Source organism: Stegodyphus dumicola, chromosome 6 (genome assembly GCF_044657685.1).
Source record: "Stegodyphus dumicola isolate Sdum_Otavi_A_Nest chromosome 6, ASM4465768v1".
Lineage (NCBI taxonomy): Eukaryota > Metazoa > Arthropoda > Arachnida > Araneae > Eresidae > Stegodyphus > Stegodyphus dumicola.
The window spans coordinates 209,429,304-209,451,931 of record NC_140773.1 but is presented as its reverse complement, the minus strand read 5'-3'; the positions used below and the strand labels follow the sequence as shown (position 1 = coordinate 209,451,931).

At 33.6% G+C, this 22,628-nt stretch overlaps 1 protein-coding gene across 5 annotated transcripts in view; it reads left to right on the top strand.

Annotated features, from left to right (window-relative positions):
* Positions 1-22,628, top strand: part of LOC118204949 (uncharacterized protein KIAA2013 homolog) — a 77,938-nt gene that overhangs the window by 31,202 nt on the left and 24,108 nt on the right. For all 5 annotated transcript variants that reach the window (XM_085819442.1, XM_085819441.1, XM_085819440.1 and 2 more), the window contains 4 exons: positions 387-445; positions 1,711-1,803; positions 4,419-4,486; positions 6,101-6,235. In XM_085819442.1, the coding sequence (XP_085675568.1) occupies positions 387-445; positions 1,711-1,803; positions 4,419-4,486; positions 6,101-6,235 (355 nt within the window). The remainder of the gene's footprint in view (positions 1-386; positions 446-1,710; positions 1,804-4,418; positions 4,487-6,100; positions 6,236-22,628) is intronic.

The following is a 22,628-nucleotide window of genomic DNA, read 5'->3' as shown; positions in this document are numbered from 1 at the left end:
GCAAATCATAGCTATCCTTATTTCAAGCAAAACTAGCATTTTACATGCTGATTTGATATGTGTGTTCTCTACCTCCTCTCTTCCCCCTATGATACCTATGATAAACACTCCATTTTATGTTACAGTTTTTATTCTTTTTCTAAAAAGTTAAAGATGAAATTCATTCCATGAAAACACTGATAATAAAGTTTTGTGTATACAGCCAGTTTTAAGAATGAAAATAAGCATGAATGTCGCTGTTTTTTATCTAAGAATTTAGCATCAAGAAATTTTAAAGCTTATGTGTTGTTATTTACTTTTTTTTTTCCTTCCTGTCAAAATGAATTTCTTGCTTGATATTGTTAGAGCTAAATGCCTGCCATTTAACATGTAATTTTATTCTTCAGAGGGATCAGCAACTCAGTTTACCAATGGAATTGCTTATAAATTTCAGTGTTTTAATATGGTAAATATCCAATTTGTTATTAATTTTTAAAAAAATTAGATATAGAAATAACCTATTTTGTTATATTGCAAAATTATCACATTGCATTATGTTAGCATATTGCATTATTATATTAAATAACTTGATACTCTTGCATTGCCACTCCCTGCCAGTATATCACTAAAAATGTCATCTATGATTCTTATATGCATTGAGCAAGTGTAGAAGTTTTGGATTCTTCTAGAAAGAAGATATCCCCTTTTTTCTTGTTAGTGTTCACTTTTTGGAGGGATGAAAAAAACTAGAAAAGATGGAGATAGTTTTTTAATAGAATGTTATTTTTTATGAAATTGTTAAACATTGTTGCTCATTGGAAATAAAAAAATCGTGATTCATCAATCTGCTGAATTCAAAAGTATGTTTCTGACAATGTATCAGTAGATACTGGCTGGTACATAAATACCAATAATTTTTATATTTTCTTATTTATTAGACAGTTTTTAAGATAATTAAGCTAGCTGTCTCTTGAAGAAATTAATTTTAGAATCCATTGATAATATTGCTAAATTGTTTGTTTCCTGCATGAGCAATTCCTTCCTGTTTTATATCTGCTGTAGTCTCTGCAAATAAATTAAATGCATAGATGAACTTTGAGAGGGAAAAACTTAAATCACATATGGACCTAATTTTGAATTACCACAATTTACGTATTCTAAATGTTTAAATGTTTATGAATTTATATGTTACTTCTTTACAATGTTCAGCAGTTTCTCAGTTTAGTCATCCCACCCTGCTGCCCCCTTTTAAAATAATGTATCAAAGTTTCAATGTACTGAGTTATGGTGAATATTCATATCATATTTTAAGTATTTTTAATGAGGAGTTTATTATTTATCTTTGAATTAAATATTTTAATTTTGTATTCAATGTATGCAAAAAGTTTAAAAAAAAGGGGAGAATTGCATTGAAGGCGACTAAGATATGTTAAAAAAATTCTATCTTGATTATGGATTATGTTTAACTTTCATGAAAACTTAACCTTTACATTCATTTTTTTATGTTTGCTTGATCTATCAAAGAATCAAAATCAAAGAAATGTAAAACTACTGTAATTTGAAGGTTTATAAAAATTAAGTTTAATTCAGACTCCCTATTCATTTGTCACAGTTATAAATAAATTATATAACGTTTTGAAATATATAGTTTTTATTTTAGATTGCCTTATGACGTCATTTTGGCATTTGAGTATGATATTTTTGTAATATATTTTCTTCCTTTTTTTAAAGAGGCGGAAACCAGTCAGTGTAATCCATCAGTTTTATGCTTATCGTATTGTACCATCCCTTCTAATTCAACAAATTGAAATTGTGAATCCGCTTGTAAGTTGTTGTTTTTTTTACCTTGTGGCTACATGTAATATACTCTGTGTATCTCTTTTTTTGTAAAATTTTTAATCTGAAGAAATATTTTATAAGAATGTAGTTCTCACTTCCAGAATATTGTATTGCTTAAGACGTTTTTCGGGAAAATTGTCTAAATATTTACTTACATAAAATTATTGTAAATGGCAAATAATAGTTTAGTAAATTATTGTAAATAGCAAATAATAGTTTAATAATTAATAAAATTTTAAAAGTTCAAGTAAAGGGCTATTATATCATTGATTAAGCTAATAAAATAGTAGTTTAGTAAAGAATAATTTAGGTTGAAAAAATGCTGTCTTTAGGAAATTCTTATGTTTTGAGTATAATTGGTTTAAATATAGAGGCAGAATTCAATACCTACAATGTATTTTCAGAAAGTCAAAAAAATTCTGAAAAAAATTCCATTTATTTAATATGTGATATGTTTGTTTAATTTTGTTACTGTATATAAAAAGTAATCAGTGTTAAAATTTTGGATATTATATTTGAGAGCATTAGAAGTTTTAAAAGATTTAAAATATTTAAAGATTTTTATTTGGTGGTTTTAAAGAATATAAAATTTTATGTAATAGATATTAACTAACATTTGAGTTATGTGCTCCATGTTTTCTTTCAGTCTTAAATAATGGATTTTTAATTGCAGCCATTATTATTGTTTTGTTCTTCTGTAAGAAATTTCTGAAATTTTTTTTTCATTGCATTAGTCATAGCAAAAAGAATTATTCTTATGTCTGCCTGCTGTAATTCATGTACACTATGAAAAAAACTTCTATAAACTGATGTAATTTAACTGCTGTATTGCGTGCAGTTTTAACAGTCCTATGTGAACACTTCCAAGTATAATTTTCAAAATTTAAAAAGTTTGAAAAACTGCCACAGCCACCGGAATTAACTTTGTGACATATCATTTTTGCTTTAATATTATTTCAGATAGTATATAATAAAATCTAGAGTTGTGTCAAGAGAATGTTACTCTCTCGCTTGCAGCTTACCAGATGAAGTAAAAACATGAGGAAGAGAAGCAAGCAAAGCTAGAATTAGTAGATAAAAGGAAGGATATTTTTTTTAATAATATGGAAATGTAATGGGAAAAAAAAATTCAAAATAAGTGGTCATGTTTTGTGCATATTGTAATATTTTGTAAAACTCTAGTTCTTTTAAAGTTCTCTATTGATTTCAAATAATCTTTATATGGATATAGGTGTCTTAGGTGTATGAAAATATACTCATTCAGAAATTTCATTGATGATAATGAATTTTGTTAACCCATCTGAAAGCCTCAGGCTTCATGTCACCTAAGGAATACCATTTGACCATCATACTGTTTAATTAACTTTTAATACATAATTGTTTCAGTGATTAAAGAGCTGCTTAATTTTTAGCTTCAGAAGTGGTATTGGTCTCGAACCATACGTTTTATCCATATCACTTTTCAAATGTTGCCCAATTGTTATTGCCGTATATTCTTTTTAAAAAATAATATAGGAAATACTAAAAGATCGCCATAAAAATAAAAGGATGTTGCCACTAAAATATTATCTCTATGTGTTATTAGTAATGAAATAATATATCGAATGTAAAAGTATGTTTGGCAACACAAATAAAAGAATGTATTGCTATGTGTTTTAAAGAAATAATACAATAAATATTAAAAAATGTATAGCAATATTTAAAACTTTATCAGGAATTCTAAAAATATCAGATATAAAATATTTTAACTTCTGTGTTTATTGCCATTTGGCAAAGTGTAAAGTATTTAATATTTTTAATTGAATCTGTTTATTATTGATAAACAAACTAAATGATTTAAAAGCAGCAAACACAGTTCTTTGCCCATGAAATTACACTAGCTGAATGTATTAAAAGCATATATACTTTTTTTTTTTTTTTTTTTTTTTAGTAACTAATTTAGGCAGCTGTCCATACCAATGGTTTGTTATTTGAAAAGTGAAACATTCAACAAATGTGAGTAAATGCAAAAGTGAGATTTGAGAATATAGTCCGTCTGAGCTAAAAAATATATGTCAACATTTAATACAATATTGGGAATTGTAAAGATATGCTGTTTTTAATTTTATTTTATTTTACTTTACTTTTCAATTTTATGTGCTGTAAGTGTGAAGAAAATTATACTTAATAGTTAAAATGACAAATTTGTATCAACAGGAGTGAGTCCAAGAGCAAAGTTCAAGCTGAAAAAGTTCAAGCTTTGAGAGAAAAAAAATCTTAAACACAACTTTTTAACTAAATAAATAGGTTAACTGAGAAGTTTTTTAATGAAAATTTATCATTAGGTTTTACTGCCGATAGAAAGCATTGATATTATGCCAGATAAAGAAAATTTTCTTTCGTTCCCTCTTTTTTAATGAGTGGCATGGCACTTGACACTATATGTCAAGTGATTTAGAAAAATAAAGATCTTGTGATAAATCGATTCAGAATATAAAGATTCTGTTTAACATAATAAATGCTCATAATTTTAATCTTATTGGAAGTCATAAAACAACATTATTCTATATTTCCAAATTTTATTTTATTTGTATATTTATTTATTTTATTAAATTTTGCAGAGTGAAGATTTGACTCTTATATTAAGACAAGAATCAGCTACAAGTAATGAACACAGCCCTTTAGTTATGTAAGTATGTAAAAGAATTATAATATATTCATTTCATTGGTTTTTAAATTGTCATTAGTATTCGTTTTGAACTGTTACATGTATATTTTTAAGTTTCATTGAGAAATATCTGTATTTCTGAAACTGTTGTATGTGTGAACAGTTTTGAGAATGAAGTTTTGCCTCTGAAAGCTTTCTTACCTAATTGTATTAATTTCCAATTTGAATTTATGAGAAAAAGATTTTTATTTTTTAAGAGTAGTTTACTATATTTTCATTAAAATAATAACCATTATCAAGATATGTGCAATAAATTACCTTTGTAACTTTAGTGAACTGTTCTGCGTTCTCCTCCCCCCCCTTCTAAGTGCTTTGTTTTGCTTTTTATTCAGTGGCTTCGCAGAGTGCTCACTGAAGTATCGCTCTACTACTCAGTAGTATAACAAGAAAATATTTGATACATTGTAATGTGGGTAGAAATATATTTAATTAGAACTTTAATCAAACCAAACATCAAGCTGAAAATTTCAATTGCATGTTTTTATATAATCGTGTAAAATCTCCTTTAGTGTATTGAGTATTTGTTTTATCATGACCACATAGCAAGGAAAATGTTTGGATGTAGAGCAATTGCAATTATTCGGGTATAGCTCTTTTTTTTATGACATTAGAAAGTCATTGTTTCTCATGCAGACAAACGTATGAATGATTCTGTATTTTTGCTTTATTTATATGTGATTTAACAAGGCCTTTCTCAGGCAGATCTGTTACATGTTATGTCAGGTAACAGTAATGATAAGGGGGGAATTATTTAATTAATTATTTTGGATGTTTACTTTTGCAGCCTTTGTGGTATTAAAAATTTCTCATGTTTTTGGTTGCTGTTGTTGTTTTGTTTTTTGTGAAACTCCTATTGGAGTTGTATGGGAATTTTCATTCTCATAGACATTCTGAAGTCCAATAATATAGGATTTAGGATGATGAAATGTAGTCCTTGAAAACCGTGTTCATAAGATACGTGTTGTCATAGTTGGTGCTATGTGTGGACTACTAGAATACTTTGCAGTGGTGAATTTGTTAAACTAGAATCCTTCGCACTTTTATCAACCACATCAAAAGGGAACATTCTGTCCTGTGCATCACTGCCTTTTAATTCATAATCATTCTATTGTTCTCATGCAATCAAAGTTAAAAAACTACTAATGTGGCTGCAGTATTTTTTTATAAACTATAATTAATTTTAAATAAGGATAATAAAGGATTTTGTATCGTAAGCAATGCCAGTACTTTAAGAAAGAAATGTATGTGTTTTGTGCTGCTGATCTTTCACATGTGCTCGAATGATGCTGTTTTGGATTGTTTGTATGCATCCTTCCTGCTATAGCAATTTTAATGACCAGTAGTGTATTTGTAATACTTCAATTAATATGTTGATTTTTTCCTCTCAATTTATATGTGTAATTTATATTTCTTAAAGTAGGCTTGTTTTCAAAGCATTCAATAATATAAATAGTTAAAAATAGTTATAAAAATGATTGAAATGTTATGTTACTTCTTGTGTATGGTATACTATGTAGCACGTACGTGCATTTATTGATAGTATGCTCATGTAATCAGACATGTCACTTTGCTTAGAACATTACCAAATGGAAATAAATTTGATTATAAAGTATTTTCTGAAGAAGTAAAAGTCCCTGGCTCAACAGAAACCATAATGCTTTCTATTGCTGCAGCAAAAGTACCCAGCACAATAACAGTATCACCAAAGAGGTAAGTGTTTTTAATTTCTACTTTATTAAGGAACATTTATGATATGTGCATGCATGAACAAAATAGTCTCTAATTCAACTATAACATTTGTAGAACATCATGTCTTCTGGAAAACCCGCCGTATCTTATCTGTATTGAAAAATATATGCACTCCCAAAATATTGAATGTTTTGTTTTACTGTATGTTTTATTTTAAATATGTTTATATGTATTTATTGTATAACATATAGGTATAATATATGTTTATATGCATAATATAATATATATATGTATAATAAATATTTAATGACAGCAGGAAAGCATTAAAGGTTAAGATTCTATACATTTCACATACCTATAAAGGTTTATATGTTTTGTGGTAAATTGTTTTTAAAAAAATGCATATTGTATCTGTGAATATTTGCAGCCTTTCAGTCAGTACATTTCTTTTATTTTTTCTGGATCTAGAGAAGATAATTCTGCCCATGTTTAAATCTTTTCTAAGGACTTAAATGCATTTCAAGCCATGTTTAAGTCTTGAAAATTGAATTCCTTTGCACTTATGTTGATAGAAAATAATACTGCTAGAAAACTACAGCATGATGATATACAGTCAAAAGTCGTTAATTCGGACACCCATAATCCGGAATGATCTATAATCCGGACCTCAAAGCTAAAAACTTTCTGCGCATGCTCCGCGTTGACACATGCGCATAGGCGTTTACGCGTGCGCGTAAGATCTCTTACGACTGTGCATTTGCGTGTGCGCAAACGCAGAATACGTTTTCACGTGCCCGTTTTTTGTATAACGGACGGTGTAAGCTAAAATTATCTAATTATCTATTTCAGTTAATGTTGATGATTGCGTTGTTACTTAATTTTCGAATTGGATCCAGCTTATTTTTTGCAGACTGTAAGAGCAATACTAAAAAAGTAAACTTGAACTTTCGATTATGTCAAATAGAATTTTTGATTCTGGAGCTGCCAAAGGATCGTACAAAACGAAAGTATGTTTCGATGTCCATCAAACAAAAAGTGGAATTGCTGCAAAAAATGGATAAAGACATAAAGAATGTGACAGAGAGGTTAGTGAAAACGAAAAAATTTCGATTGACAAGTTAGTCGGTATTCTCGGCACAGCAATTAACGGGACTTGAACAGCGGAACTTTGTAAGTGAACAAAAATTATGTCTGTTTATAGAATTAAAGAGAAAGTATTATCACATAAAACGAAACAACTTACATTGAAAGAAATGTTTAATAAAATAAACAAATAAATATTAAGCTTTATTTATTTATTTTTTTTTTTTTTTTCTGTAAATTTTGATACTCTTTGGATCATAATTGTTCTTTATTTCATAAATTACGGTTTCATATTTTTAATTTTAGAATTTCTGCATGCCATCTTACGCGATTTAAACTGATGATCTATAATCCGGAAAAATCGATAATCCGGAATCGCCGAAGTCCCGACGAGTCTGGATTAACGACTTTTGACTGTAATTGCTGATTTTATCTTAAAAAAAAGCATGTAAAATCCGTAATAAAATAAAGGTAATATACGACCGTGGAAGGTAAATAGACGACCAGTGAAATAAATATTTTAAGTATGCATTGTTGATATACAGGATGTTTATAAATGAATGGTGTGGTTTTAAAAATTAATAATAAAGTGATGCATTACTTTACCTCTGGTGAAACATACACTGTAAGCATTGATAATTATCCAAATTTCTCATGTGCTACCTGTTTGCTTGTCATGCTTTGCAGCAGCAGCATCAGTTTCCAAGATGGCATCACAACAGGGAAAGGCTTTCTGTGTGCTCCATTTTGAAGTGTCGGATCTGTGGTTACAGTGTAGTGTGACTTTGTTATGAAGTTTAGGAAATACCAATCATATAAGAATAACATAAGCAGGTTATACCGACAGTTGGCGAAAACTGGATGCCTTTGTAAAAGCAAGACTTCTGATTGACCTTGTGTGTCTGTTACAAAGATTGAAAGAGTGTGCATGGTGTTTCAGTGAAGTCCTTACAAGTCACTAAGTAAAGCAAGCAGGAAATGGGACATGCCAAAGAATATGGTGTGGGAGGTGCTGCATAAGTGGCTGTGTTTTAAATAGTACAAAGTGCAATTAATGCAGACCCTTGCACCAGCAGACAAAGTGAAAAGGTGTGACTTGCGAAGAGATGCATTTAAAAATGGGGGAAGATGGTTTTGTAGAAAGACTTATCTGCAATGAAGCTGCTTTCCATGTAAATGGCAAGGTGAAAATCACAATTGTCCGTATCAGGGGAAGCGAGAAACCACATAAACAGGTAGAACATCAGCATGAATCTCTTGAAGTGAACGTTTTCTGTACGGTATCCCGCAAGAAAGTGCACAGCCCATATTTCTTGGAACAAAAAACTGTGACCATTGACTCATTTCTAGACATGTTTGAAACCTGATGGTTACCCCAGCTGAACACCAATTATGATGGTTACATTTTGTAACTGGATAGTGCTCCATCCCCGTTTTCATAGGAATGTATCAGAGCTTCTTAATCGTGTTTTTCATTAATGCTGCATTGGACATGCTGCAACAGCTGACAAATCTACTCCCTACCCATCCTGTTTGCCAGATTTAACACTATGCAATATCGCTTTTTGGGAGTTTTTTAAAGACTAACTCATGGACATGGGCATTGATGATACAAGTTTATGCCCATGTCCTTTCAAGAATTTTGTGATGGATAAAACATGCACTGCAAACAATTATGGCAGACACGCTACACTGAGTATAGGAAGAATTTGATTGCTATGTAGATATGTGTCATGTGACCACGAGGGGCACAAAGTATTGAAGAACTGTGATTAGTACATTACAAACTTGAACAGTTGCCCTGCTTATGCTATAAGGTTTACCCATATAAAGTAATACATTAATTTATTATTAATTTTTAAAACTGCACCATTCTTTTATAAACACCCTATATATAAAGGGTATATTGGTATTATGTTAATAGGGGAAATAACGCCAAAAATTTAAGATTTGAAAACTGACTGTAGTGAATTTGCTGTATAATATGCAATATATTAATTAAATAAATAAATATCAAACTCCATAAAATGGGATTACTGTAAAATCTATCACAGCAATCAGCTACCTAAAGATGATTGCCTCTGCTGAAAGTATAATTAAACTGAATTTGAAACATAATTATTGGTAATATTTAATATCAGTAGAACTTAATTATTGGTACTGTATATTGGCAGTAATTATGTTTTATAAGGTAATGGTTTCCACAGAAAATCAAAATCATCTGTATCCATTGCTTCATCATCTTAAAAAGATTTTGCCATAATTTTAAATCAATACAATATTCATGTACCCCCATACGTATATATTGTTGCAAATTTTGTATATATGTAAATAATTTGAGTGAAATTATGTATAAAATTGTAATAACTCTTGTATGATGTAACATGAAATGCCTTAAAAAAGGAAAGCTCTGTCAGAAAAAGTAAGATTACAGGGGCAAGTCCATTTAACGTTGAGGTAAATGGTTATCTCGCCAAATTGGCAATATAGCACCAAGCCGGCAATTGTTTTGGTGGCTAATTTTTGTTGCCAAGTTTGGCAAAATCTTGCCAATCTAGACGATTATTTGGCAGGATTTGGTCTTATCCGTGTAAAATTATAACTGTTCATATTATCAGGGTCTATGTCCCTTCTAACCTTCTTCGGGAACATGCAAGGACCTGACTCGGAACAGAGAGCTTTCTAAAGCTATGTTCAAAACTGTGGGAAGTAAACAGGATACACAAGAAGGGTATACAAAACCCTTTATTTTTCTCTATTTACAATGACTTCCGTACTTCAGAATACACCGACCCGCTACTTGGGGTCAAAACGTAAAAGTATAAAAATAAAACTAAACTCTAATTTAACTTTAGAATAATAAACGTTGAAGATTGGCCTTATATTAACAGGAAGCGTATGTAGTACAGAGAACTGTGAACACTACAATACGTTTAAAATTTATCAAGAGGATTAAAACCTCTGGCCTGGAAGGCAACAAGCAACTGCGTAACTTCTAAGGTAAGCGGCCTGCTTCGACTCACTGCTTCCTCTCTCTCGCTTGGCAAAAAGCCACAACTTAAATACTTGGCGTTCGCCAGACAAACTTTGCATAAAAACCTTAACGCTTATAATTCTGGCCGGAAGTAGAAAATAAGAAGTGATAGTAAAGATTTAAAATAAAATAAACGTTAGTAAAACTTAAGATCCTTACATACTTCCCGCCAGTGTTAATTAGTTTGAAACTGAGGTCTAAAACGACCTTGTTGAAAACTTTTAGTTCTAGAATCTAACGCGAGGCCAATCTTTTACAAATATTTTTTGCTAGAAACTAGAAATTTAAAAGAAAGAAATTTGTTTTTACAATAGCAGCTCCCCGGATACACAATTTTTTTTTCATCTATACTGCATCCAAACAGGAGCTCTTATTCAAATCTGGTTCCTTCCAGAGATCTGGAAGGAAAACTAGTTTAATGAAATGTTACACAATGAAATGGCAAGTAACATGTATAATTATATTTCACTTAACATTCTTATTTCATTCATGACTATTTTAATTATCTCTCCCCATGCTCTCTGACATGTGTTGTAAAAGAACACCAAACACGAATGTGTTTCTGTCTACGTGTTCCACACTTCCTCCTACAATCAAAACACTAACGTGTTAAAATTCAACATAACAAGACCTCTTAACACACCCTAATTTCAACTCTAAACCCTGAGGTACTATTCTAAAAGTGGCTAACTCTAAAGTGTAGCGTCAGAGAGCCTAACTACATCATTCAACCTTTAACACATATTCACCATGCTTTAGTCTTTTTACAGACACACGAATAAAAAAAATTTTAACATTCACTTTTACCATATCACGGTATTTCTTAACATTTAAAATAACAGTTCACATTGCATATAAGAACATATTAACATGCCGTTAATTTTACACATTTGAAAACATACATGAGTAGTACATTGTTAACTTCTATTCTTTTCAAAGCAAGTGCCAATTCTTTCTACATTGAAATACTACATTTCAAAAAGTCTTTCAGACTAAACTTCTTTCCTGCTAGAATGTTTTAAATAAAATTTATACAATAACTTTTTACAATATTTAAGTCTTTACACAACGCTATTATACATCAACTTTAGTTTTACGCGCGAGTAATTGAAAAACATAATACCAAAATCGGTAACAACTCATTTCTTGCCCTTTTGGCGATAAAGGTAGACCTCGCATGAGGTAAAACTTCTTGAAATCTGCCACTTGCAGTAAGAATGAAAGATTAACTTAAGTTTGCAAAGTAACATAAAATTTTACTTATCTTTGTGATATTCGGACATCCTTTTCTGGGCCCCAGTCCTTAAAGGTATAGCAGATAGTTGTTTGATTTATCCTCCTTCTTGTACGGGCTCGCCCTTCAGTGCCTTCCTCTGGAAGCTTCCTTTTTTCACCAGTTCGGTCACCCTTGAATACCTTCTTTTTCTTCTCTGCTTGTGGTCTTGGCCGTTTGACGGCAGCTGGTCTTGGCGGAACCGGAAAACTTCTTTTGTGTTCCTGCTTGGACCTCGTCGCTGGCCGTTCAAATTTTCCTTGTAACTTTTCCTCCGCCACTGATGGCCCTTCCGCAGTTCGGCGACATTTGCTGCGGAGAGTCCTGTCGGATGAGTAGATCTTCCGTTTTAGAGCCGGGTTATAGTTGCCGTCATTTCTCCTGGTTCTCTTCACATACGTCGTTCTTCTCCCTTCTTCATTCTGGGGGTGTTCGTGAACTCTCTTTTCTGGATGGTGGAACGGCTTCTTATTCTTGCTACCTTCAATTTTTCCGCGGGGAAATTTTCTTTTCACTTGCTCCTGCCTCTTAATGGCTTGCCCTTGTACTTGTCGTTTTTCCACCTCTGGAGCTTGTGCCTGCGGTGTCTGCCGTGCCGGATCCTGCAAAAGATCTGAAAATATTTGCATTTTATTACGATCAAAGTAGGGTTTGATTTGATCAATGTTTGCGGAGCAGGTTTCACCATTTCTGGCTTTTAACAGTACTACAGCGTGAGTTATTTTTTCTATAACATATGGTCCTTCAAATCGTGGAAAAAATTTGGCAGTCTTATCTTCTGGTGCTGAAGAAAGTGAATGCTTAATTTTTAAAACTTCATCCCCTACTTTATAAGTTACTCCCCGTCGTTTCAAGTCGTAATATAATTTTTGTTTTCTCTGTGCTACTTCAGTATTCTTCCTCGCTTTCTTAATTAGTTTTTCTATATCACCCATTTTAAATTCTGGGGCTCTTTGTTGCACATAAAATAATTTATCTAACAGCGTTATAATCTTTCTGCCTAGAAATAACTCAGCAGGAGTTTTGCCCGTTGTATCATGTTTTGCGGTCCTAAGGGTGAAAGCAAATTCATTGACATAGTTATCCCAGCTTTTATGAAAATTTTTAACATAACTACGGATAATTTTCACTATATTTCTATTGACCCGTTCCGCTATATTTGATTGCGGCCGATACGGGACCATTTTTAAATGACGTATGCCCAGTTTTTGGCATATGTCTTCAAATATATTACTTACAAATTGAGGACCATTATCCGATATAACTTTTAGGGGCACCCAGTATTTTAAAATATATTTATTTAAAATAGAATCAGTAACTAATTTCGCGGAGGCTCGTTTTAAGGGAACAATTTCGGTCCATTTACTAAAATGATCAACCATAACAAGGAGATAGCAACTTTTATTTAACTGACTTTTTGGGAAAGGGCCCAATAAATCGATGCCAATTATTTCATTTGGAAATTCGGATTTAATACTATTTAGAAACCCGGCCGGGCGGAAATTAATATAATTAACTACTTGACATGTTGGGCAGGACTGGACATACGCCCTTGTTAACTTTTGCAGTTCAGGAAAGTAGACTGCCTCGCGTACGCGTTGGATAGTTTTTCGAATACCAGCATGAGAAGCTAAAGGGCTGTCATGGAGCTCCTGCAGGATATTTAATCTAAGACTAGCTGGGATAACAGGTCGAAATTCGTTGTTGGAATTCGTAGTTTTTGTATAGAATAATAGACCATCTATTAGTTCGTAATGGGCCGCCCTATTTCTTATCGCCACAATATCTTGGTGGCTAAAATTTTCAGGATCCTTCAAATACTCATAAATGCTTCGAACTCAGGATCCTTACCCAGTTCGGTTATTACAGTTTCTCGGGAATTTATTGTACATGCTGTGAGCATTGCCATCTTTACGGTATTACCTTGTTCATCTATTTTAATTCTTGATAGGGCATCTGCTATGATATTTTCCTTTCCTGGGGTATGCTTGATTACTAGATTATATTCTTGCAGCTTGAGTGCCCATCTTATTAACCTTGGGGATAAGTTTTTCCCTGAGTACAATCTAGTTACCGCCGCACGATCAGAGTACACTGTTATTGGCGCCTTTCCAAAATAGACTCGGAACTTTTGCACTGCTAACAGAACTGCAAGTGCCTCTCTCTCGGTCGCGGAATAGTTTCTTTGTGTTTGATTTAAAGTTCGGCTAAAAAATGCCACGGGCTGCTGATTTTGCGAAAGTACCGCTCCTACCGCATAATCCGAAGCATCCGCTGAAATTTCTAAATTCTCATCCTTTTCAGGAAATTTCAACACAGGGGCTTGCGTTAATGCTTCTTTTAATTTTTCGAAAGCACTATTGGCTTCGGCCGTCCACGAGAATCTTGCTTTTTTCCTTTTTAATTTTAACAATGGCTCAACGATACCTGCAAAATCTTTTATAAAGGACCTATAATATGAACAAAGTCCTAGAAAAGAAGAGAGCTTCTTTGCCGTGTTTGGAGTCGGATACTTTTGTACAGCGATTATTTTTGATTCATCTGTCTCGATCCCTTTTTGAGATATTTTGTAACCTAAATATTTTAATTCAGGGGCTGCAAATTTGCACTTTTCGACATTAACTTTTAGACCGGCCTCATTTAATAAAGAAAACACCTGTCTTAAATCCTGTACATGTTGGTCGAGATTATCACTAGTAATAATGATATCGTCTAAATAGATAAATGTGGACTTTCCAAGAACAGGTCTTAACACAATGTCCATGCATCGCTGAAATGTTGCCGGGGCCCCTGAAAGGCCAAACGGCATACGCAAAAATGCATAAGTGCCAGACTTGGTTATAAAAGCAGTCTTAGGCACGTCCTCAGGCCTAACCCCTATTTGAAAATAACCAGTCGTTAAGTCTAAAGTCGTCATAAATTTGGTTGATTTTATGTTCGTTAGAATTTCTTCAATGATCGGTAACGGATATACCGGATATTTAGTTATGGAGTTTAATTTACGGTAATCAATAGCGAATCTCCACCTTTTTGGATGCGTCAAAGGATAGTCATTATTTTTCTTACATAACACCACCGGGCTAGCATAACTACTTGAGATGGGCGTTATGATCTTTTTACGTAGCATATCGGTAATATGCCATTCTATAATTTTTTCCTTATTCTTATCATACCGGTATGGTTTTTGACGAACTGGCATTGCATCTCCGGTGTCAATACTATGGTTAGTAACCTGAGTAAATCCTGGAATATCACTAAATAACGAAGCAAATTCACTTACCACTTGTCGGATTCTTCCTTGCTCGTCATTAGGGAGGTGGTCAAGTTTTAACATCGGCGGTTCAGCCTTTTCTGCACGAACTGGTTTCATTGTCAGCTTAAGGGACGCTTCATTAAAATCCAGTGTTGCTTGTGCGTCTGAAAGAAAATCTATTCCTAAGATTATATGTGCTTGCAGATTCTTTACTATAAAAAACATCACCTTTACTTGTTCGTCCTTGATACGGATATACAGAGGTACTTTACCTATGCACTTACATCTTTCTCCTTGCGCAGCTAACACTGTCGTATTATCCGAATTATATATGCGATATTTACGAAAATACTTCCTAAAAAAATCTTCTGCCACACAGGAACACTGCGCGCCTGTATCCAGGAGTGCGGTGGCTGGGATATTATTCACCAACACTTCAATCTTCGGAAGAGTCAAATTTTTCACCATTACTGTATTTAACTTGTAGGAAGAGGGGTTTTCTTGGCCTTCGGATTTCCGCACCCTCCCGTCAGCAGAAATCCGTTTTAGTTTAAATTATTTTTCATTTCCGTGCTTTCCTTCTTTTTCCACTGGCCTTGAGACTTTTTTTCCTGGGTTGCTATTGAACTGTCGACGTTCGCCGGCTGTTTTTGAATGCTCGGGTTTCCTTGCCCACTGATTCGCTTTGCCTCCGTAGCCGTGTGCTTGAGTTTGCTGTAGTCTTGGCGTACCAAATTGGTTTCGCTGTTGATATTGGCATCTTCTTTCAACGTCCGCCGTTCTTCTACTTTCAAACTGGATTGCTAGCTCAAATAACTTTTCCAGTGTAGTCGGATTTCTTAATTCAATAAAGTCTTGCACTTGGGGCAGTAACCTCGGCAAAATCACTTGAATTATTTCAGGATCCGGACGGTTTCCATACAAGAGCTTGAAGACGTGAATTTTTCTTAAAATAAAGCTTGAGAGGTTTTCGATTCTTTGTTGATATATACTAAAAAGTTCCGTTTCTAATTTCGCACGATCTCTTACAACAGGGAAGGCTTTTAGTAGGGCAGTCTTGAAATTTTCGTAAGTATAGGTGGGACTTCCTGCTTGACCTAAGAGACTTCTGCCTATACATTTGAACCAGTTAAGCGCTTGGCCCCTCAAAGCGCTGGTAGCTAAGGTAACTTTTTGAAACTCGTGCACGGGGTAGAGCATGAAGTGGTCATCCAATTTTTCCAAAAAACTGGTTACCGGTGAGTTTCCATTAAATGTTGCTTCTGGTTTCATCGAAGCGCGCATGGTCTGGACGATGTAACCAAATCCTTCCAGGGTGGCAGCTGGCATTTCTGGATTCTGAGCCGTTTCTGCAGGCAGCACAGGTTCTTCTTGAAACTCGGCCATGGTTATTCTTCTTCGTTGGGCACCACTATCAGGATCAATGTTCCTTCTAACCTTCTTCGGGAACATGCAAGGACCTGACTTGGAACAGAGAGCTTACTAAAGCTAAGTTCAAAACTGTGGGAAGTAAACAGGATACACAAGAAGGGTATACAAAACACTTTATTTTTCTCTATTTACAATGACTTCCGTACTTCGGAATACACCGACCCGCTACTTGGGGTCAAAACGTAAAACTGACTGTACTAAAAAAACTGACTGTAGTGAATTTGCTGTATAATATGCAATATATTAATTAAATAAATAAATATCAAACTCCATAAAATGGGATTACTGTAAAATCTATCACAGCAATCAGCTACCTAAAGATGATTGCCTCTGCTGAAAGTATAATTAAACTGAATTTGAAACATAATATTGGTAATATTTAATATCAGTAGAACTTAATTATTGCTACTGTATATTGGCAGTAATTATGTTTTATAAGGTAATGGTTTCCACAGAAAATCAAAATCATCTGTATCCATTGGTTCATCATCTTAAAAAGATTTTGCCATAATTTTAAATCATTACAATATTCATGTACCCCCATACGTATATATTGTTGCAAATTTTGTATATATGTAAATAATTTGAGTGAAATTATGTATAAAATTGTAATAACTCTTGTATGATGTAATATGAAATGCCTTAAAAAAGGAAAACTCTGTCAGAAAAAGTAAGATTACAGGGGCAGGTCCATTTAACATTGAGGTAAATGGTTATCTCGCCAAATTGGCAATATAGCACCAAGCCGGCAGTTGTTTTGGTGGCTAATTTTTGTTGCCAAGTTTGGCAAAATCTTGCCAATCTAGACGATTATTTGGCAGGATTTGGTCTTATCCGTGTAAAATTATAACTGTTCATATTATCAGGGTCTATGTCCCTTCTAACCTTCTTCGGGAACATGCAAGGACCTGACTCGGAACAGAGAGCTTTCTAAAGCTATGTTCAAAACTGTGGGAAGTAAACAGGATACACAAGAAGGGTATACAAAATCCTTTATTTTTCTCTATTTACAATGACTTCCGTACTTCGGAATACACCGACCCGCTACTTGGGGTCAAAACGTAAAAGTATAAAAATAAAACTAAACTCTAATTTAACTTTAGAATAATAAACGTTGAAGATTGGCCTTATATTAACAGGAAGCGTATGTAGTACAGAGAACTGTGAACACTACAATACGTTTAAAATTTATCAAGAGGATTGAAACCTCTGGCCTGGAAGGCAACAAGCAACTGCGTAACTTCTAAGGTAAGCAGCCTGCGTTGACTTACTGCTTCCTCTCTTTCGCTTGGCAAAAAGGCCACGCTTAAATACTTGGCGTTCGCCAGACAAACTTTGCATAAATACCTTCATGCTTATGATTCTGGCCGGAAGTAGAAAATAAGAAGTGATAGTAAAGATTTAAAATAAAATAAACGTTAGTAAAACTTAAGATCCTTACAATATCACTATTTTAACTATAGCCATATCCGGTTCTGTGTAATGGTAACTGTGTATGCCTTCGAGCAATTTCGAGAAATCAAAGGTAGTGGAAATTTCTCCGCAGCAGGGGGGGGGTGTAACTATATAAAACCAGAGAGAGCATCAGTTTTTAGTTCAGAGTTCTTGAGTTGATAGACATGCACTTCATGTATGGGTTATTTTATCTGTGAAACATCACATTATCTTTGAAATGTATGACATTCGATATATTGTCAATATGAGGCATGTATCTCTGTGAAGAGTCAGAACTTAGAGCACTTCTTGTGAAACTGTATTCATTGTCTACCAATTATATTGTGAATTTTCACCTGAGAAAGGGCTTTATGCTACTTTTTGTATTGTGTTCTTGTTTTGTCTTTGTATCTCTTCTATTCTGCTAATGACATATCTGGTATTCACTTCAGAATTTGTGCAGTATTTACTAAATTTATTTAATATGTACTTACAGAAGCATTTTTTCTTATATATAGTAATTTATTTACTATATACATAAATAAGTACTAATACTTCATACATATATGCATACATACCCAATAATATGTTTTTTACAAACTTTCCTGGTAGCCACACTTCAGCTGTTACTGCTAATAATGAGTTGAAGATGTTATATCATTTGCTGACATGATGTTAATTTAGTAGTAACTATTTTCATAGCTGAAAAAAAATGTAAACCATATGCAAATTAGGAAATTTTATCATCAGTAATTGCTTCATCAATTTCTTTTTCGTGCAGTTGATAACATTTGACAACATGTCCTTAAGTGCAGACTTCAAGGTTAAGGTGCCTTCCTTAAGTACAGATTGTGCCAGCATTTCCTTTATCTTGTTACTATAAAAAGGGCATTCTAAAACTAAAAAGTGACTATAAAAAGGACACACCATACTATTTTTTGTATGCATACTTTTGTCAGTATTAGACTGTAGTTTGTGTTATATACTGCTTTTCTTTATAGTTAAGTTTATATTAACACTGTATACCGTGATATAAATTTTGCAGCCTTTAAAAAGAGAGTCATCACTTTTGTGCAACACAAAAAGAGAAAATTTTGGCTGATTTTCTAGTTTTAATAAGTCAAATTTCTTAATTAGTAATTAATAAGTCTAGTTTTAATAAGTCCATATAATTGTTATGGTCATAGATATATAAAATTTTCAGTGTTTCATCTCTATACATAGATGATTATGTTTCTGAATTTATTTTATTAAGAGTGTCTAAAAATTTGTTTTATATAGAGAAAATGAACTATACTTTCCGAAAATTTAAAATTTGCACTGAAGCACAGTGCGCAAACTGACAGTAATACAAATTTAATTGCAGTAATAATTTTTACAATTTTGTGATCAAACATTATTAGATATAATTCTTCACCTACTTAAATTTTAAAATATCAAAGAATATTAATGCCATTACAATAAGATCTTAGAAAACAGAAAAAGTATTAAAAACTTTTTAAGTAAAATTATATAAATACTTCAAAATTAATTTTTTAGAGAAAAAGGTAGGTGCATTTTCAAAGGAATATCATAATGTACTTACCCTGAAATTTTTAAATCAATAGCCATGATAGATTTTTTTTTAAAGAGTGCGCGAAAGTATGAAAATCACCATTTTGAGAAAAATGGTTTTAAATTTTAAAATTTGAAAATTTTCAGTATATTGCCTCTAAAATAACACCAAAACAGTTTAAAACTGCCCAGCTGCATACACCAAACCCTCCTTTTCTTTAGCTGTTACTGCACCAAGTTTGGCTCTTTTTCTTGCCCTGCGAATATCTAGACATCTCAGCCTTTATTTTGGCTGACCAAATAGGATGTTGATCAGTGCCTGCTGCAAACTTGACTGCATTATCACCAATTTGGTATCCAAGTGCATTCATAGTATGTAATCGCCCAGCTTGAACTTCGTTGTATATAATAACTGCCTCATTCACTGCTGTCTTAACAATATTATAACCACACCGGAATTTTTAGAACACAATTTCTAAATCAAAGTATTCAACGATTCATTTGGATTCTGTGTATGTTCTCCTAAATACTTTTTTAGTAATAATGGTATGCTAAGATCTTTAAATATAAGTAGTGTACAAATGAGAGAGCTGGCGCAGTGACCTTTGGGGGCGAAACAATGACTGCGAAACCCTCCATTAAAATCGAACCCACTTTTAGAATGTGATGGCTCTCCAACCCTCCATTAAAATCGAACCCACTTTTAGAATGTGATGGCTCTCCAACCCTCCATTAAAATCGAACCCACTTTTAGAATGTGATGGCTCTCCAACCCTCCATTAAAATCGAACCCACTTTTAGAAAACAATGGCTCTCCAACCCTCCATTAAAATCGAACCCACTTTTACAAACGCTACTTTTCCAAAACGCCGCTTTTACAAACGCCACTTTTCCTCTTCATCGCATGCTTCTTTTGCAAGGGGACATTCGTCCCCCACATAATCCACTGGCATGGTATATTTAGTGAGGGTATTAATTTATACCATCAGTGCACCATTATGTATGGCTTCTAGAGCGTCAAAGGAGAGACAATGGGTAATTGATTAATAATACCTAGTGAATAATAAAAGCATTTAAAGAGATGCATTCTATATGTAAAGATGGAATTGTTACAAGAATTAAACACATTTAGTTCTCTCAATGAGTTCAAGAAAATGAGCGAACTTAATATCAATGAAAAGTATCCGGTTACAGAAATTAGAGAAATAAACACAAAGTATGGTAAAAAAATAATAGTCCATTTACCTGAGTGTGTTGTATCTTTACCGAAGCGATGTGATAACAAAGCATCTGATTATTTAAAGCTCAATGGCATTAAACCTCTTTATTTTGTTTATTTAGGAAGTAAAGATGTCGGGAAAGCCCAACCTGGAAACATGTTTAAATTTGAGCAATAACTTTTTTTTTTTTTAATGGGTATAGAATCATTAAAAAATAAAGTAGGCTTAGTTACTGGTCATTTTTGATAGAGTGTCATAACCCATATTCTGTACCTTACTATTCTTTTCTTCGTGTAGTATTTGATACATTTGAATAATATATTTTAAAATTAGCGAATGAATTTCAGGATAATTATTATTCATATCTGTTTCTTCTTCAACAGCAGTCAGTAAATGCTGACACATTCTAGCAAGGCCGCACATTCTGCTGTTATTACCTGAGCTATATAAAGCTCTAATATCACCGAATAAGTCATAAATATTTGCCATCTTTACATATAGAATGCATCTCTTTAAATGCTTTTATTATTCACTAGGTTTCATCAGACCCCTCGAAATTTTACGAAACCTTCGTTTGAAATGACTCTGAGATCAGTATATTCATAAGCTGTAGTAATTAACTATGATGACACTCACCAACGATACCAAGGACTCGCTCGCCGAGGTACCGAGAAGAAAGCCAGGAAGGCCCCGCAAGCATGACCGAAGGACCCCGCGGACACTCTCCCCCATTGGACTAAACTTTGAGCGAACAGCCATTACAACACGCACATACACAGTAAATATAGACGGCCTTACCATCATGATAAGATAAGCTATCATACTTTTTCCCAATGTAGAGGTTGGAGGGCGCAGCGCCCTCCAACTTTTTCTCAGTGGAGGGCGCAGCGCCCTTCACCTGGAGTTGTGGTCTGACTGGACTCACAGGGCTCACAGGCGCGCCAGCTGCACCTCCACAGGCCACCTCTCGCACAACATATATAAGACACATAGAGGACATACACTGTAAGACTCTGACGCTTTAGCGTCGGGGATCCCACTTATGAATAACGGTGAATGCTACTCTATTGGTTCAACGGCGAGAGTAAGCTGGGATAACGGTGAATGCTACTCTATTGGTTCAACGGCGAGAGTAAGCTGACATGTCTTTTTGGCTAGGTTAAGACCATCAATCCGGGAGAGGTCGGGGTTTGAACTTGGGACTTTGATGTTAGTAGTCCTGCGCGCTAACCGTTCAGCCAGGGTACCCGTATTCAATAATTGCTAACTGTCTTATAAATGTAACATATCAAACATGTTTTGTGAAGTGCTGCCATCTGTTGTCACTTTCTAATACTACGCATTTAGACGCAGTCAAGGTCGTGACGTATACGATAGAATAAAAAAAAAAAAAAAAAAAAAGCACTTATCATTTCCTCAAGCTAGGAACACGTTTCACTCCAAGGTCATTTCATCAGCGTTCGCTTCGATTTTTTTTCCCCACGCGGGACGTTGAAAACGGAAACACGATCATAACAAATTGCGGGTAGTTATTTTATTTTTAATGCTACACAGCATTAAAAAATTACTAGGTTTAAGGTTCATTTTCGCTGCTATATCTATATAAATTTCTGTTGCATATGTTAGAAGGATGCAAATCAGTTTTTTATAGTGCATCTCGTAAAAGGCATTCGATAGTAAATGGTGTTTATAAGTCATCAGATGACAAAAGTCTATCTTATCCTGGTGTTCTAAGATAAACTCTTCGCTAAAGGTTTGATATCTGACAATTCGTTCCCATTCCAGCTGTTCTGCGAATTCCCTCATGAAATCTTCAGTGAGTGTTTGTTGGGAAGAGATAAGAACCATATCGATATAGTCTTTGTGCTTCCGCATGAAGTCTATGCTCAGTACTTGGTAGTGGGAAACTGTTATCCAATGCACTTTTGTTATATGTTTATCGAGGAAAGGTTCTGTCATCTTTTGGTACCTGCAAGCTTGTTCCCAGTCTAAACTATAGGCATATTTGTCCATGAAGGGTTCCGACAATTTCTGGTATTTGGAGATTTCATACCATTCAACTAAACCTTCATGTTTTTCTATAAATGGTTCTGATAACGTCTGATACTGACAAATGACCTTCCAGTTCACCT